At 48.4% G+C, this 13,505-nt stretch overlaps 1 protein-coding gene across 2 annotated transcripts in view; it reads left to right on the top strand.

Moving 5' to 3' along the window:
- The first annotated feature begins 3,905 nt into the window (after positions 1-3,905).
- The window catches only part of LOC119228905 (anosmin-1), a 30,085-nt gene continuing 20,485 nt past the window's right edge, over positions 3,906-13,505 (top strand). Inside the window, exons 1-2 of one of the 2 annotated variants that reach the window (XM_037488895.2) lie at positions 3,906-4,295; positions 9,580-9,627. In XM_037488895.2, coding sequence (XP_037344792.2) covers positions 3,921-4,295; positions 9,580-9,627 — 423 coding nt within the window. In that variant the 5' untranslated portion in view covers positions 3,906-3,920. The remainder of the gene's footprint in view (positions 4,296-9,579; positions 9,628-13,505) is intronic. The other variant, XM_062565103.1, reaches the window with a different exon arrangement.

Here is a 13,505-nt window from a genome sequence, read left to right as displayed (position 1 = left end):
CACACTTCTGTCTTTACACTGTGAAAACATTCATTTAAATCTGTGCTGTTCTGTTTCACAACTCCCACCTCCCATCTCCTTCTTTGTCTATTAATTCCATCCAATCTGAAATCAACCATCAGCGCACTGGGTAAAAAAAAAAAAAGGTGCTGTTATGGTCAAACTGGCCTGCTAACCACCCCCTGGGGATCCTCAGCTGTCATTCAGCTGAAACCCAAATGTGACCGGGGCTCTAAGTGGGTGGTTTGTGCGAGAGGAACAGCTTGCACTGGACTATCGCCCTGCACCCTTACACAAAGCCGCATTGTTTTGTGTCACGTTTAAACAAGGAATATGTTTCATGTAGGCATCTGTGTAGAAGTCCAAGTAGGTTTTTCCGACCTCATGTGCAAAATAAATATTTTCACAGGGACTGTTAGAAAATCCTCTGAACACACTAGATGTGAATATGCTTTAAATGATACATAGACAGAAGGTGACTGTGGTGAGGCTGCTTAACTTAAAAGAGTATCATCAGATTACAGAAAGAACATCTGTAATTTGCAAGGATGCGCACAGCATTTCTCAAAAATGTTTCTCCCTGCAGCTTAATTATCAATTCTGAAATTAAATATTCTCCTGCTGGAATTGAATAGTAAACATGCTTGCATTGCAAATGAACTCGCTCTGGTTTTTGCAAATAAACATGTCAGGAATATGACAGGCATCTGAGGGATGCTGACAGGACGTTTTGATGTATACGGCGCACATTTCAAACCACAACGTGGTCTTTGATCTGGTAAAAGGAACCGAGGAGGATCAATAGATGAAATGCGTTTTTCGAATTGATTTCCTGCGTGCGTGTTTCTGTGCGTTTGCCACTTCAAGAAGAGCCATTTCTTTTACTTGGCGTGTGATGAAAGGTGTTTTGGTCTACTGTCTCGTGCGAAACGGACTTCACTGAGTTCCTTGTGTTTTCTGCATCTCTACCAGGTGGATCAGGTGCTGTCTGTTGGAACGATGTCATCGTCGTGGCTGGTTCCATGAGACGTAGCTTGTGCATTTCATTATTTCATTAAGCATTGGCTGCTCGTTTGCCCGAAGGCATTTTCTTGGTATTACTTTTTACTCTGGAGGGCTCGATAGGTGTTAAATCATATCCTTTGCGGATTAGGCACCGCTAATGTTGGGTGTGGTGGATTAATTAACTCACAGGTTTGGCTGTCATCAAATGGGAGATCTTTGAACTTTCTGTCTCTTCTATTAGCGGGTGTCAACCTGTTGTGAAGCAGGTGAAACCAAACTATCAAGATAATACATGCTGAGATCTACAGTATGTGTTGGTTTACTCTGTGAGTCCTTTCTTAACATACTGCTTTTGTCTATAATTTAATACAGAGTAAGATGTATTTGACACAAGTGCATTTCGGGAAATGCACAAAAGGGTAATATGATTTCATCAATATTATCAGTGCGCCCCCAGTTCATAATACTTTTAACTATCTGTGTTGAAACACTACCTCCATCTTGAGCCTATTTCCTTCTCTTTTGTTCGCCAGTGGTCACAACAAAAGCTGCTTGTCTCCGCTGATCCGGGTGGCCTCTCATCAAAGGTGCGGACTGCGAGCCCACCTGCAACTTTGGGCATCAAAGATGCTCAAGTGTTTGATCACCGTTCCCCATCTTTCTCGTGGAGCATGCCGGCTGAAAAGAGACACTGCTGTGTTCTCTTTTAAGATGCCCCTTTGTGAGATCGTGTGACAGAAACCCTCATTTTCGCAGCTGAGGTCCTGCAGCCTGTCCATTGCCACGCCAGCATATCAAGTGGAGGTGAGAAAGAGGCCTCTCGAAGACATTTAAGGACTAATCTGTACTGTCTGTTTGTGGTTAGCGATGAACCTGGGGCTGTGTATTGTCTCCGTTAAACTGGCGTTGTTAATATTCTGCGAAAATGGGAAAATTGAGTTTGAATATTGGGAGCTGACTGAACATTTGAATTCTAAAATGCTGCATTGAGCCGCTGGCTAGTGCTTGAATATATTCATTTAACTGTCAGGCAAGACCCCCTCTAGACAACCTTTACGTTTTTTTGCCAGTCAAAGCATGGCATCGGAGGGGTTCGTGTCCCACAGGCTGCAGGAGACATTGGGACCGCACACAGACAGCGCGTTTCCTTCAGTGCGCACTATAAAACCCCTTCACCACACATGGATGTAATAAGCCAACAAATTAAGCCATTACACTGTTTTTTAAGGTACACAGACATCCGCGTTTAAATGTTTTAAGAGTGGCAGGGGATCCCTCAGCCCGAGAAGCACTGTGTGCCTGAGACCACCTGGGAAATGATCGCACATCCATCCTATCGTAAGAGGGCCGGGGGGGGAGGTGGGGGGGGGGGGTATGACTCGCTTGATGAATAGCCTTACTTTTGCAAAGCCGTGGCGGGCCCGGGCCGCTCATCACAGCGGCCTGCTCGCGCTCCCCCGAGCAGCGTGAGCGCTTCACGGGACGACGTAGGAATTTCTATCCCATTGGGACTTGGCACCCCCCCCCCACCCCACCCACCCCCCATCATATAGAGACAGTTTCCCCGCGGTTCAGGATGTGCTTATATGGGCATTTTCCAGTTCCAGTGCAGAGTCACGGGGTCAAAGCGTTTTGGCGCTACGCGCAACCGGCCCGTGGGCAAGATGGCGGCCCGAAGCCAGACCTAACGATGGCGTGTAAGTGTGTGTGCACTCCCACTCGGCACCGAGTTTAAGAGCAACACCTATAAAACGTCATTATGCTGCTGCTGTAATGGGGTTGAGGGAAGTACTCCACGAGCTGACAAAAGCAGGAGTGGCTTGTTAAACCCTCGAGGGGAACTTTCTAATTAAAAACTCACTGTTTAACTGCGATAAATAGCGAGGATTTCAGGCTTTTCCTACATGTCATATTTTCTCCATACCACAGGGCAGAAGTTGGGAGTCCAGCTTGAGGAATTTGGTCATGATGGTTTTAATAGTTTTCCGAGTAGATTTGTTTTTCCATGCTACCGTTAAAACCAGGAGGTGAGACCTAATGGGAAAGGGCTTCCCTGGGATGTTGGAAAGCTCCATCCGAGGCCAAATGTGAGGGTTTGATATGGAAAACCTGGCCTCCCCTCATGTTGGATGAGATGTGTCATCGGTAGTTTGTGGTGGGGCTAACCCTCCTGCCTGGAGCACAGGTGTTAACCTGCTTTCCGTTGTGCGTGACGTGTGGGTTCGTTTCTGTGACGTCGCAACGTGATGCGCGGCCAAAAAAATGAATTCATGAATGAAAGGAAAGGATGGACACAACCACATATTTATTGTTTATGGTCAACTAATATTTGTAAAGTCAAGAGGGGCACTCGAGGCAGCCTTCCAAAGTTTGAAAGGAAGGACAGTGATGATGTCACCGGGGTTAGCTCAGATTATGTCACAAAGTTAGTGTTGCCACCTGGCCACATGGAGAGGGCAATTAAGTGGCTCTATAAACAAATGCCTATGCATAATGGAATGAGGAAGGACTAAAAGTCAGGATGTCTTGGCCTCCCCTTCCTTATCAACCATTGTGCCTTTAACCTGTCCCCTGTGAGTCCCCTCACTTTAAGGACGCAATAGGAAAATGCTGCAGTACCTCTGCAATGTGCCTGTTCTTTTATTTTCGTTTAAAAGATCGACTGCCTCAAAAAACTAATAATAAACCAGAAAATCACAAGCGCACATGACCATCTTCCAAAATAAATAAATAAAACACTGTCGATCAGTCGTATGAATGGTGCAGGGTGGTTCTGGGCTGAGCTTTAGAAACAAAGAGAAGAATCTTTTTCGTTGCGTACTGCATCAAACATTCCCACCACAGATCACGGTTCCCCCCATTCACCCTCCTCGCGGGGCAGCTCGCCGCACAGCGTGCGCCGTTTGCGCAGGTCCATGCGGCACTCTACCTGCTCTGACGCTGCTTCGCGCTCCGTCACTCACCGCGAGACCGTCCAATCGCAGCGGCGCATGGGCCCCCCAGTGACTCCGCCCCGGCGTATAATTGAAGTTTCTTTAGTTTCCCCCGGCGCAGCCTGCGCGCAGTGTTGCACGATCCGTGGAGGGATTAAAACCACAACCGCGCGGACCATGTTTTCCAGGAGCCTGACCGTGTGCGTGACCCTGTGTCTGTGGATTACGGCGTTAACGAGCCCGGGGAAGAAGCAGGACGAGTCTTTCTTCACCAGCAGCATTTACCGAGCGAGATGCGCTTCGAGGTGCCTCAGTCTGCACATCACTCGCATCTCCGCCTTCTTCAAGCACTCCCAGGTACGAAGCATGCGGGTCCGACGACGAGCGTGAACTTGTGCTCGTGGGCATGGTGAGCGTTGTTGTTGGGCTGAATGAGCAGGTCGCCGACCCCGCTTTAAAAAAAAAAAAAAAAAAAAAAAACAGACTTTCACATACTTACTAAGTTATCCTAGATCAGACCCCTCTGAGCTATAAATGTCACCCCCCCAAAAAATAAAGAATAAAAGCACATGCTGCGGATAAAAACAAAAGCGCGTGGAGGTTTTGAGTGTGTGTGCGCGCGCGTAAAGTTTCCGCGCCCTTGGCCGCATCTTTCCAATGGACACGTCGCGGCAGTCGGGGCTGAGGGATGATGGACGCCCTCTCCGTGGACACCGTTTGCATTCATTACACCGCCGTCTCGGTCAGTGCGCCGGTGATGGACCCATCTCCCGCTGTTTCGCGTGAGATGGGCCGCTGCTCGGTGGGCGAATAACGACACTCGTGTGTCTCTCTCTTCCCCCCCCCCCCCACGTATGAGCCTGTTGTGATGCAGGAAGCTCCCAGAAACGAGCTGTTGTGTCTGGGGTGATTTTGGTGCGCGGTGTCGCGGTGTTGTTGTTTTCTACCAGGACACGAGATAAGAAGAAAACAACAACAAAAAGACTGTCCTTTGATCCTTCACACTCTGCTCCCTTTTTATTCTCACCTCATTTGCTTTATGGGCTGGTCCTTCCCGAGGTGCATTAATGAATCCTTAATTGTCCGGGATCACTGTGGAGCGAGGTACATTTGTCACATAGTCTCTAATGAATCCACAGAGTGCATTGCTTGTTTCTTCGTCTCCAATTAACGTTACTTTGTAAGTGCTTATTGATTTGGTTTGGTGATGAATGCATGTCCGCGGGACACAGAGGCCCCACGGTGGTTCATTCTAGCAATTTTATTAGAGGGAGGGATCCAGCTAACTGCTTTTGTTCGGACAGAAAGCAGCAGTGCCGTGCATCCACTGGACACAGATTGAAAGCAGTGTTTTTTTTTTAATTCACTACTTGGCACGCTGGGGGGGGGGGGGGGGGGTCGAGGATTTGTTTTTGGGAAAGTATGTTGATCCTCTGCCTTGCAGAGCTGGGTGATTTAGTCACTTAGTCACCGGATGACTTGAGAAGTCAAATAACTGTTGGAAGTCTCACCTCTAATCAACCCCGCTAAATAGTGCGTACAATTGACCCCAGAGCCTCCCTGTCGGAGGCAGCTCTGCTTTCGGATCAGCAGTCAGGCCCCCAAAAACGTCGAAGAGGCCGGTATTTGTGTGTAGAGGGAGAAACATATTTGTGGTCAGTGATGAGTTGCGTTTGCTCGAGTGATGTCCAAGGCCCACGAGTGGAATGCAGTTGTTGATAATCCGCGCGGACTGGCTCTTAATGGTCAGCTGCAAAAACATGCCCCCTGGCCCTGCCAATAAATGCCAGCGTCACACCTCTGAGGCATGTGGAGCCCACCGATGGCGCCGCGCCGAGGTCACCTTGGCGATAAGGGACGACTGTGCTCGACGCCACCACCTCCAACGCCTTGTGTGTTGCCGTAACTGTGCAGCGCGCTCAGTCAGCACAAAAACCCACAGGTGGATCCGCTCCCTCCGACCAGATCCCGTTACAGCGAACCGGGGGCCCCCCGACAGGCCGCGATGGAGACGGCAGACCTCCTTCATTCAACTCGGACATCCTTCAGGGGGGTCATTCGATGTACTCGCCAGCCAAAACACCTCGACTCCTTTCCACCCCAGGGGCAACGGGAGGCCCGGGCTGGGTGTCCCTCCTTTTTACTAGTAATATGGACCACTACTTATTTTGGTCAGGGCACAAGAGCACAATTGGTCTACTTAGCACATTTAGCCGCTGGAATTTCAAAACTCTGTTTTTCATATCAGATTTGATGCGATCATTGTGTGAATTCTGGAATGATACTTGGAGAGTTTTAGCACTTGCAGATGTGATGAACACCCACGTGTCTTCTTTTTTTTTTTTCCTTTTCTTCGAGTGGCTGAATCAGGGGGGAAGAAAAAAAAAAAAAAAAAAAGAAATCACAGACTTTGTTTTAATTGTCGCGATTTGTGAACTCGTGTGAAATGGAAACTAGCGCGGTGTCGCACCGGCTGTCCGTTGGTTCTCAGATTTACAGCAACTGTGGATTTACTGCTTTAATAGCGTTTCCAAATACAGATTTATCGACGTTTTACTCCTTATTTGGGGAACTAGTCAACCTGGTACAATAGACAGAGGGGGAACACCCAACCATAAATACGATCCTCGGACACTTTAAAATATTAAGAGCGCCCTGGGAGCCCTGTGCAGTAATGTATTCTGAAAGCATCAGCCTTGTGGTGGATTATTTATGCCGGGGACCTGTGTAGCCAAAAACAAGGTGTGTCCACCAAGTCTTGTTATTACACTCCAAGCCATAAAAAAAAACCGTTTTACATTCGGCCGTTCATTTCGAATGTGCCGCACCGTTAAGTCCAAAGCATCTTGTTTGAGAGATTTGTGTCTCGAGCGAAGACGAGAAAAAACATTGGAAAGCAGTTTTTCCGTGTCCCCCCCCCCCCCCCCCCCCCTTGCTCACGCCTTTTTGATATTAAATAACACGCGGTGGAATCAAACCCTCCGCCAGTGCTCGTCTCATGTGTGGAGTTTTTCACCAGTGAAGACAGTGGATGAATAGAGGACTATGTAGCTCGGCGTCACCTCTCTGTAAACACTTTTAAAGCGTGACAGTCCCGTCTGTAAATCTCAGCCCGCAGTGCTGCTACACCCCGAGCTACCTCATTTGACAAATAGCCTCCATTCCTAGGTGGAGACAACTTTGCCCCAGTGTTGTTTGAGATCCCTCTGAAACCCCCTTTCATGTTGACACGTCGATTGGGCGCCGGACACATTAGCTCACTTTCAGGGCCGTCAGATGATTCAGTCGGAGTGAATAATTGATGGACCGGAGCGGGCCGCGGCGCTCACACCCACTCAAGTCGAAGCTTAAATCTTGAGGCCCTTTATTTTAGTGCTGCATATGTGCCCTTAAGGATCAGTTATTTTGGTGTTGCCCTCGGGACCCCTCGGGCTTTTCAAAAGGACGCACAAAGACGGGGGGGGGGGGGCTGTCCTTTTGAAAAGCCCCGTCTCCTGTTAACTTGGACCCGGAAATGCACAAGTTCTCATATGACGGTAGTGTTCCCCCCCCCCCCAGTAGGTCAGTGGCGATTAGATAGAACTCAAAAGTACAATCGGTGCTACCTGAGACGCATCCCATTTAAATCAGAGGCTCGCGGGAGACTAAAGATTTCCATGTTCAAAAGGTGTAACCCCTACCCTCAAAGATAAAAGCGTTTTTTTGTTTTTTTTGTTGCCCGCGTTTGTCTAGACGATAGAACACGCCCCCCCCTCTTCCCCCCCGGGGCCACCTGCTCGGCCTCCCCAGCCGACATCAGCCATAACGTACCTCTGTGTTTACACGACTCCGCCGGTGTCACCAACAAAAAAAAAAGCACACGGCTCACCTGAGGCTCCACAGCTCCACCACCCCCACCTCCCACCCCCCTCCCCGTCCCACGGGGGGATATCTGGAAAGCATTCGCTCACTTGAGTCCTTGACAGTCCTCAGCACTGCATAATGTTCCGAACGGCAGAGGAATGTCATGGTGAGTCAGAGGGATGAAGTCCTGACCTATAATTATTCCCCCGTTGGTCCCTGACATGGTGGGGTCAGGTCTGGACAGCTGGGGCAACATCCTGCTGAGCTTCTCTGGTACAGGGGATGCTGTCACGGCAGCAAAATTAGCTCCTCTGGCGGATCTGGCCCCGTCGCCGGTGATGTATGGGGGAAGGAAGGTGTCAAACAAACGGATTGGTGATTTAGAGCACGGGCTAGAGTTGTGACAAACTGTCTGAATTATCCAAAGGCTGCGGATCCCGGTGAAAATGCCATGGTTTTATTTACGGGTTTTGGCAGGGTTTGTTTAATTTTTCACAAAATTTGTATCGTGCACTCGAGTACAAAATGATGAACTAGTGAGAAATAATTCATATTTTAATCAACTTTCGGCCGGGCTGAGTGAAGGTGCTCCACTACACAGAACAGAGCAGAACCTGCTGATGCACTCCTCTGCCAAGTCACCGCTCATTTCCACTCCATTCGGTAAAAAACGAAGTCTCCTTGGTGCCCAGGCTCATATTTCTCATCCTTATCAGCAGTTTTTGTTCTGTAAGAGATTCTCCTAAGACATTACTATACAATCAGGGATTCCTTTGAAGCCATTTGACCATTACCCTTGACACTAAAAGAACAGCACTTACTGGTACTGGATGTCAAATTAAACCCTTTAATGATAAGGTCTCATGGGAAATTTCCTCAGGATTACATTGTGGGGAAAAGGCTTTGAACTTGACATTGAACTGAAGCAGACTTTTGCACTCGGACCCTTAAAAGTTTAGCTGTAACCTACTGCTAGATTGCTCCCGTGGAGAAACGCAGCGCACATCCCAGACCGAAGCTCAAATGGATGTCATTTACTAGAATTCATTCATTTCGTGAAACTCAAACTCCGAGCCTCCGTTGAGAATTTTTGGATCGGATTATTAGAAATAGCCCAGAAAACAGGTAAAAGGCAGCAAAAGAAAAACGCGTTATTTTTTAAAGCTTAAACGTCAACGTTTCTCATACCCATCACGTCCATCCATCTAGTCTCTTTAATGTTGACCAACCGGTCATTTATTCCAAAAGCACTAGCCTTGCACTTGCCATCCAAGCGCAATTATGTTTGCAGAGGATGACAGCATAATTCCTCGCCCTAATGGCATTCAGGAAATGACCACTCGAACAAGCCCTTCACCCCCGCTGGCCCTTCGCTCGACAACTCCCCCGTATTCACACATCGGGGATTTGAAAATGCGCAGCGCTTATTAGCGCCAAATGTTTGCCTTCGCTGACACGCAGAAGGTGGCACTTCCACGGCAATTAGAGGAAATTGGCAGTATCTGCAGTCTACACAAGAGTGCTGACATCACTTCTCGCCTCCGTGACCTCGGGGGAGGGGGGGGGGGGGGGGGGGGGGGACGTCTGTTGGGAGATCAAACGGGGCCCTCGGAGGCGCCGAGGTCACCGGGCCCTGCTGAAACTGACCAGAGGTTTTTTTGCGGTGCCTGTGACCCCGCCCCTTTTCCTGCTCCGGTTACACGCCACTCAACCCGCAAAGCTGACTCTTTGATGGCACACATTCATTTTCACGACTTGACGGTTGACTGATGATATTTTTTTCCCTTCTCCTTCACAGAATAATGGATCCTTGGTCTGGTGCCAGAATCACAAGCAGTGCTCCAAGGTAGAGAGGGTTTTCCTTCTTCTTTCATAGGCGAGACACATGCCACATGCGGCGCATGCCTCATTATCACATGACAATGCAACGTAAAGTGTGCGCGAGTCCGGACACGACTCGCTCTGTCGTGCCAGCAGAGTCCCTTTGAAAAACTCTTTTCTTCTACTTCTCCTCACATCGCGACTCATCTCCCCTGGTAATGGCTTTAAATGAAACAAAAGGTTGAATGCACATCAAATTGCTTTGGCCAACTATAATATAATATATATATATATTTTTATGATTATGTTTTTTAAGCCCCCCCCTCGCGTCTTTGGATTTTCAGTCCGCTTCATTACGCTACAATTCCTGCAGGGCTTGTTTGTGTTTGGTGCCCCGTCCCAGAGAGGGTTTGGTACAAAGCTGGTGCTGACAGGCGTCTCTGAAAACACGGCGCCGAAATGTTCTATCGGAGGCCGCCGGCAGCTGTTGACGTGGCCCCTCGGAGATGCGCTCCGTGGAGCTGAAACCAGGAGGATGATATGCTAACAGTGCTCTCGGTAGCTGTCAGAGGTTCTCATCTTCTCACACTCACACACACTCACACACACACACACACACACACACACACACACACACACACACACACACCAAAGAAACAAGGATTCCATGCTGTTGGCCCATGAAAACTCAAAGTAGGTCATAGTCGTCACATATACATTGTCTAATTTGAAAAACAAGTGGAGGGAGACAAATTCAATGCAGAGCTTGTATGTATTTGCTGTTTTCTTCGCAAAATCCGCAGACCTTGGCTTACTTATTGAGGAATGCATGCTGGGAATTTGGGTAAATTACAGTATTCCTGTGATGGTGATTAATTTGATTTTTTTTTTTTTTTTTTTTGGTCCAATGCTTACTTTACACGGCCTCTCATTTGGTGTAGATATTAATCACAATCAGTGTCTTATATCAGCTGCCTTGCAAAATGACCCCTGGTGTTTGATTTCTAAAGTCTTCGTTTCAATTTCAAATTGTTTCCTTGGCCATTTGCATTTCCCGGGATACAGCGGAGCCATTGTTCTTTGTGCTTCCTACTACATCTGCAAATGGACGGGCTCCTTCCTCAACTCAACAGCTGTTTACGACATTATCCTGTCCCTAACCTGTGTAAATAGCTGTTGGTGTTATATCTTGTTTCTTTATTTATTATGAAGTTCTGTCACAAAGTACCGCATGCGATGATTTGAAAATCTCTCAAGGCGAAGCACCACGAACTTCAGTTTGTCCCCGAAAAAACCAAAATGTGCGATGAAGAAAATATCCCGTTTCTATCACATCATTTTTTTATTATCTGGCTGTGAGTCCAAGCACAGCACACTGTTTTCATAATCAACCAGCAAACACTGCTGACACTGCAAATGCCCCCCCCCCCCCCCCCCCAAAAAAAAAAAAAACTCCTCATGGACTTCTTGCTTTCCTTGCCTTAACAAGCATGTCAGTTCACACTTCTTCATCCCACTGGTCGTCAACCTAAATAAACGAGGCCCCGGATTTGATGTAAGCCTTTAAAAAAAAATAATGACACGCTTGTGTTACCGCTGCACCGTCGCCCCCCCAAATCGTTTCAAGGGCTCTCTGAATTTAATCAATTTAATTGGATCCTGGGGTTTTTAAGGTTCAGCCATTCAGGATGCACGCCGGCGGCGCGGCGCTGGTGGTGCTGGTGGTGAAGTTTTAATTTGTGGCCAAAAGTCAATATTTTGGTAGCAAACACGACCGCGCTTTGCGTCCACATCAATGGCTGGAGAGTGCACACCCCCCGGGGGGATGGGGGGGGGGGGCGTGGGGGTGGTGGGCTCTTGTCTGGTGTGTCAAAACACAGAGCTATTGTGGCCCCTCTAACAATTGTTCCAAATGGGCCCAATGCTGTACAGTGGTTCCCCTGTGAGTAGCTGATTAGCCTCTTCACTCCATGAACGGCTCACAGCCAAACACACAGAGACAAAGGCAGCGGCGTTAGGGCAGGGGGGGGGGGGGGGGGGGGGGCTCACGGGGCTCCCCGGCTGTGAGGGGAAAATGTGCGGAAGGGCTGCCTAATAATAATTTTGTCAAAGATGCGGTGACCCCTAAACGCCCACCCCCCCCCCCCCACCCCCCGTCTGCCTGCGTTTGAAGAAATTTAAAAAAAAAATAAAAAGAAGCCTCCCGCTTCCATTTGTGAAGACAAAGTCATCGCGGTCATCTCGTATGCAGAGTCCAGAGACCGCCCTCCCCCCCCCCCCCCCCCTCGCTCTCGGAGTCCCCCATTGTCATGGTGATTAACCTACTGCCCCCCCCCCCCCCCTCCCCTTCTCCAGAGCGGAGCACGGTGGCATTTGGAGAGTCATTATCTTGCCGTAACATTGGGCCAGCAGACCAACTCCATTCATTTCCTACCAGCCATTTGTAATTTGTAGCTCCCCACGTTTTGGATGTGCTCCCTGAAAGTTCATCAGAACTCCAGGGTTGTTCTCTCTCTTTTCCACATTCAGAACATGACTGATATTCGCTGGGTTTGCATCCCCCCCCCCCACACACGGCTCGATATCCATGCTCCAAATCAAATGCCAGGATTGACTTAAGGCAGCGGAATATGCCGCTTCATTTCGGGGGCAGGTTGAGAGGGAAGGACATGTGCATCATGCCGGGATAAGTCGGCCTGTGGGGAGTCATTGGATCGTGGCCCACACAGATCATTCCTAAAGGGAAGAAAAGTGCGATATTTTTCTTTTCAAACACACTGAATATCCTGAACGTTTTTTTTTTTTTCTTCTTTCGTGAGACTGATCCCTCAATAAATTAGATGAAGTGGTGAAAACCGAGCTGAGGAGAATTAAAACACCCGTCCGTAATAAAACATAATTTAGCAGCGGAGAGATTTTAAACTCTGCCTCACATCGCTCTGAAGCTGGTCTACTCTTTTTTTTTTTTTTTTCATTTTATTCATCAAGACTTTCCAGAGGGAAAAGCTTTAGAAAGCGACATTCGCCTTGTGAGTCGCGCATGTCTTTCATGGACGTCTCACATATCCAGGTGGCTCTTTTGAGCGCTCCTTTCCTTTCCATCCAGCGGCAGAATAAGAAGTGTTTACTCTTTTTGGATTGCATGCGCCGTCTTCTTCGCATGCCGGAAGCTTTGGAGCTCCTTTGCCTGAACAACAATCGGTGGAATGCCACCACGTCTCATTCAAAAGTGTCTTTCTTGTCGCTCCCCGCCCCCCTCCCTCTTCCCCAACACCACATTTTCTCACGCCGAAATAATATGGTCAAACTTCCCATCGGTTTCTCTTATTTTTTCAGGCCAGTAGAACCATAAAACGAGCCCATAAACTAACGCCGTTTCCTTCAGTTTGTCCGAATCTTCATGAAAAAACAAAACAAAAACAAATATTCGAAAGAATATCAGCGCACTTTAAACGCTCTCCCTTGAAGCGTTGCATTGTGTGTCGACCCGACCCTCCGGGTCCTTTCTTTCTGTGTGGTCATCTCTCCTTTTTACACGCAGGTCGTTTTAATAGAAGTAAAAGCTGTGATGAAGTGGTGCTGTTTGTTAGCTTTACAGCTTCGAGCTCTGAAAGACTTCAAAGCAACCTTTTGGTCACGCTGGGGCCCCGGACGTCGCTCTCACCTCCTCGCGTGAGCCACGTTACCAGCACCAACACCTCGGTCTGTCACTGGGGGCCGTGTGGCGGGATGGCCGGGCCCAGCTGCTCCGCAGAACTATGTGTCTTCTTATTTCATATGCACGCACATATACGTGTATGTGATCGAGAGGCATCGCTGTACATTCTCTGTAGCCTTTTATTCTGTGTAGAGTGTGTGTGTGTGTGTGTGTGTGTGTGTGTGTGGGTGTGTGTGTGTGGGTGG

Source organism: Pungitius pungitius, chromosome 10 (assembly GCF_949316345.1).
Source record: "Pungitius pungitius chromosome 10, fPunPun2.1, whole genome shotgun sequence".
NCBI classification, from domain to species: domain Eukaryota; kingdom Metazoa; phylum Chordata; class Actinopteri; order Perciformes; family Gasterosteidae; genus Pungitius; species Pungitius pungitius.
The sequence above is the reverse complement of the archived record's forward strand: the minus strand, read 5'-3'. Positions and strand labels throughout refer to the sequence as shown.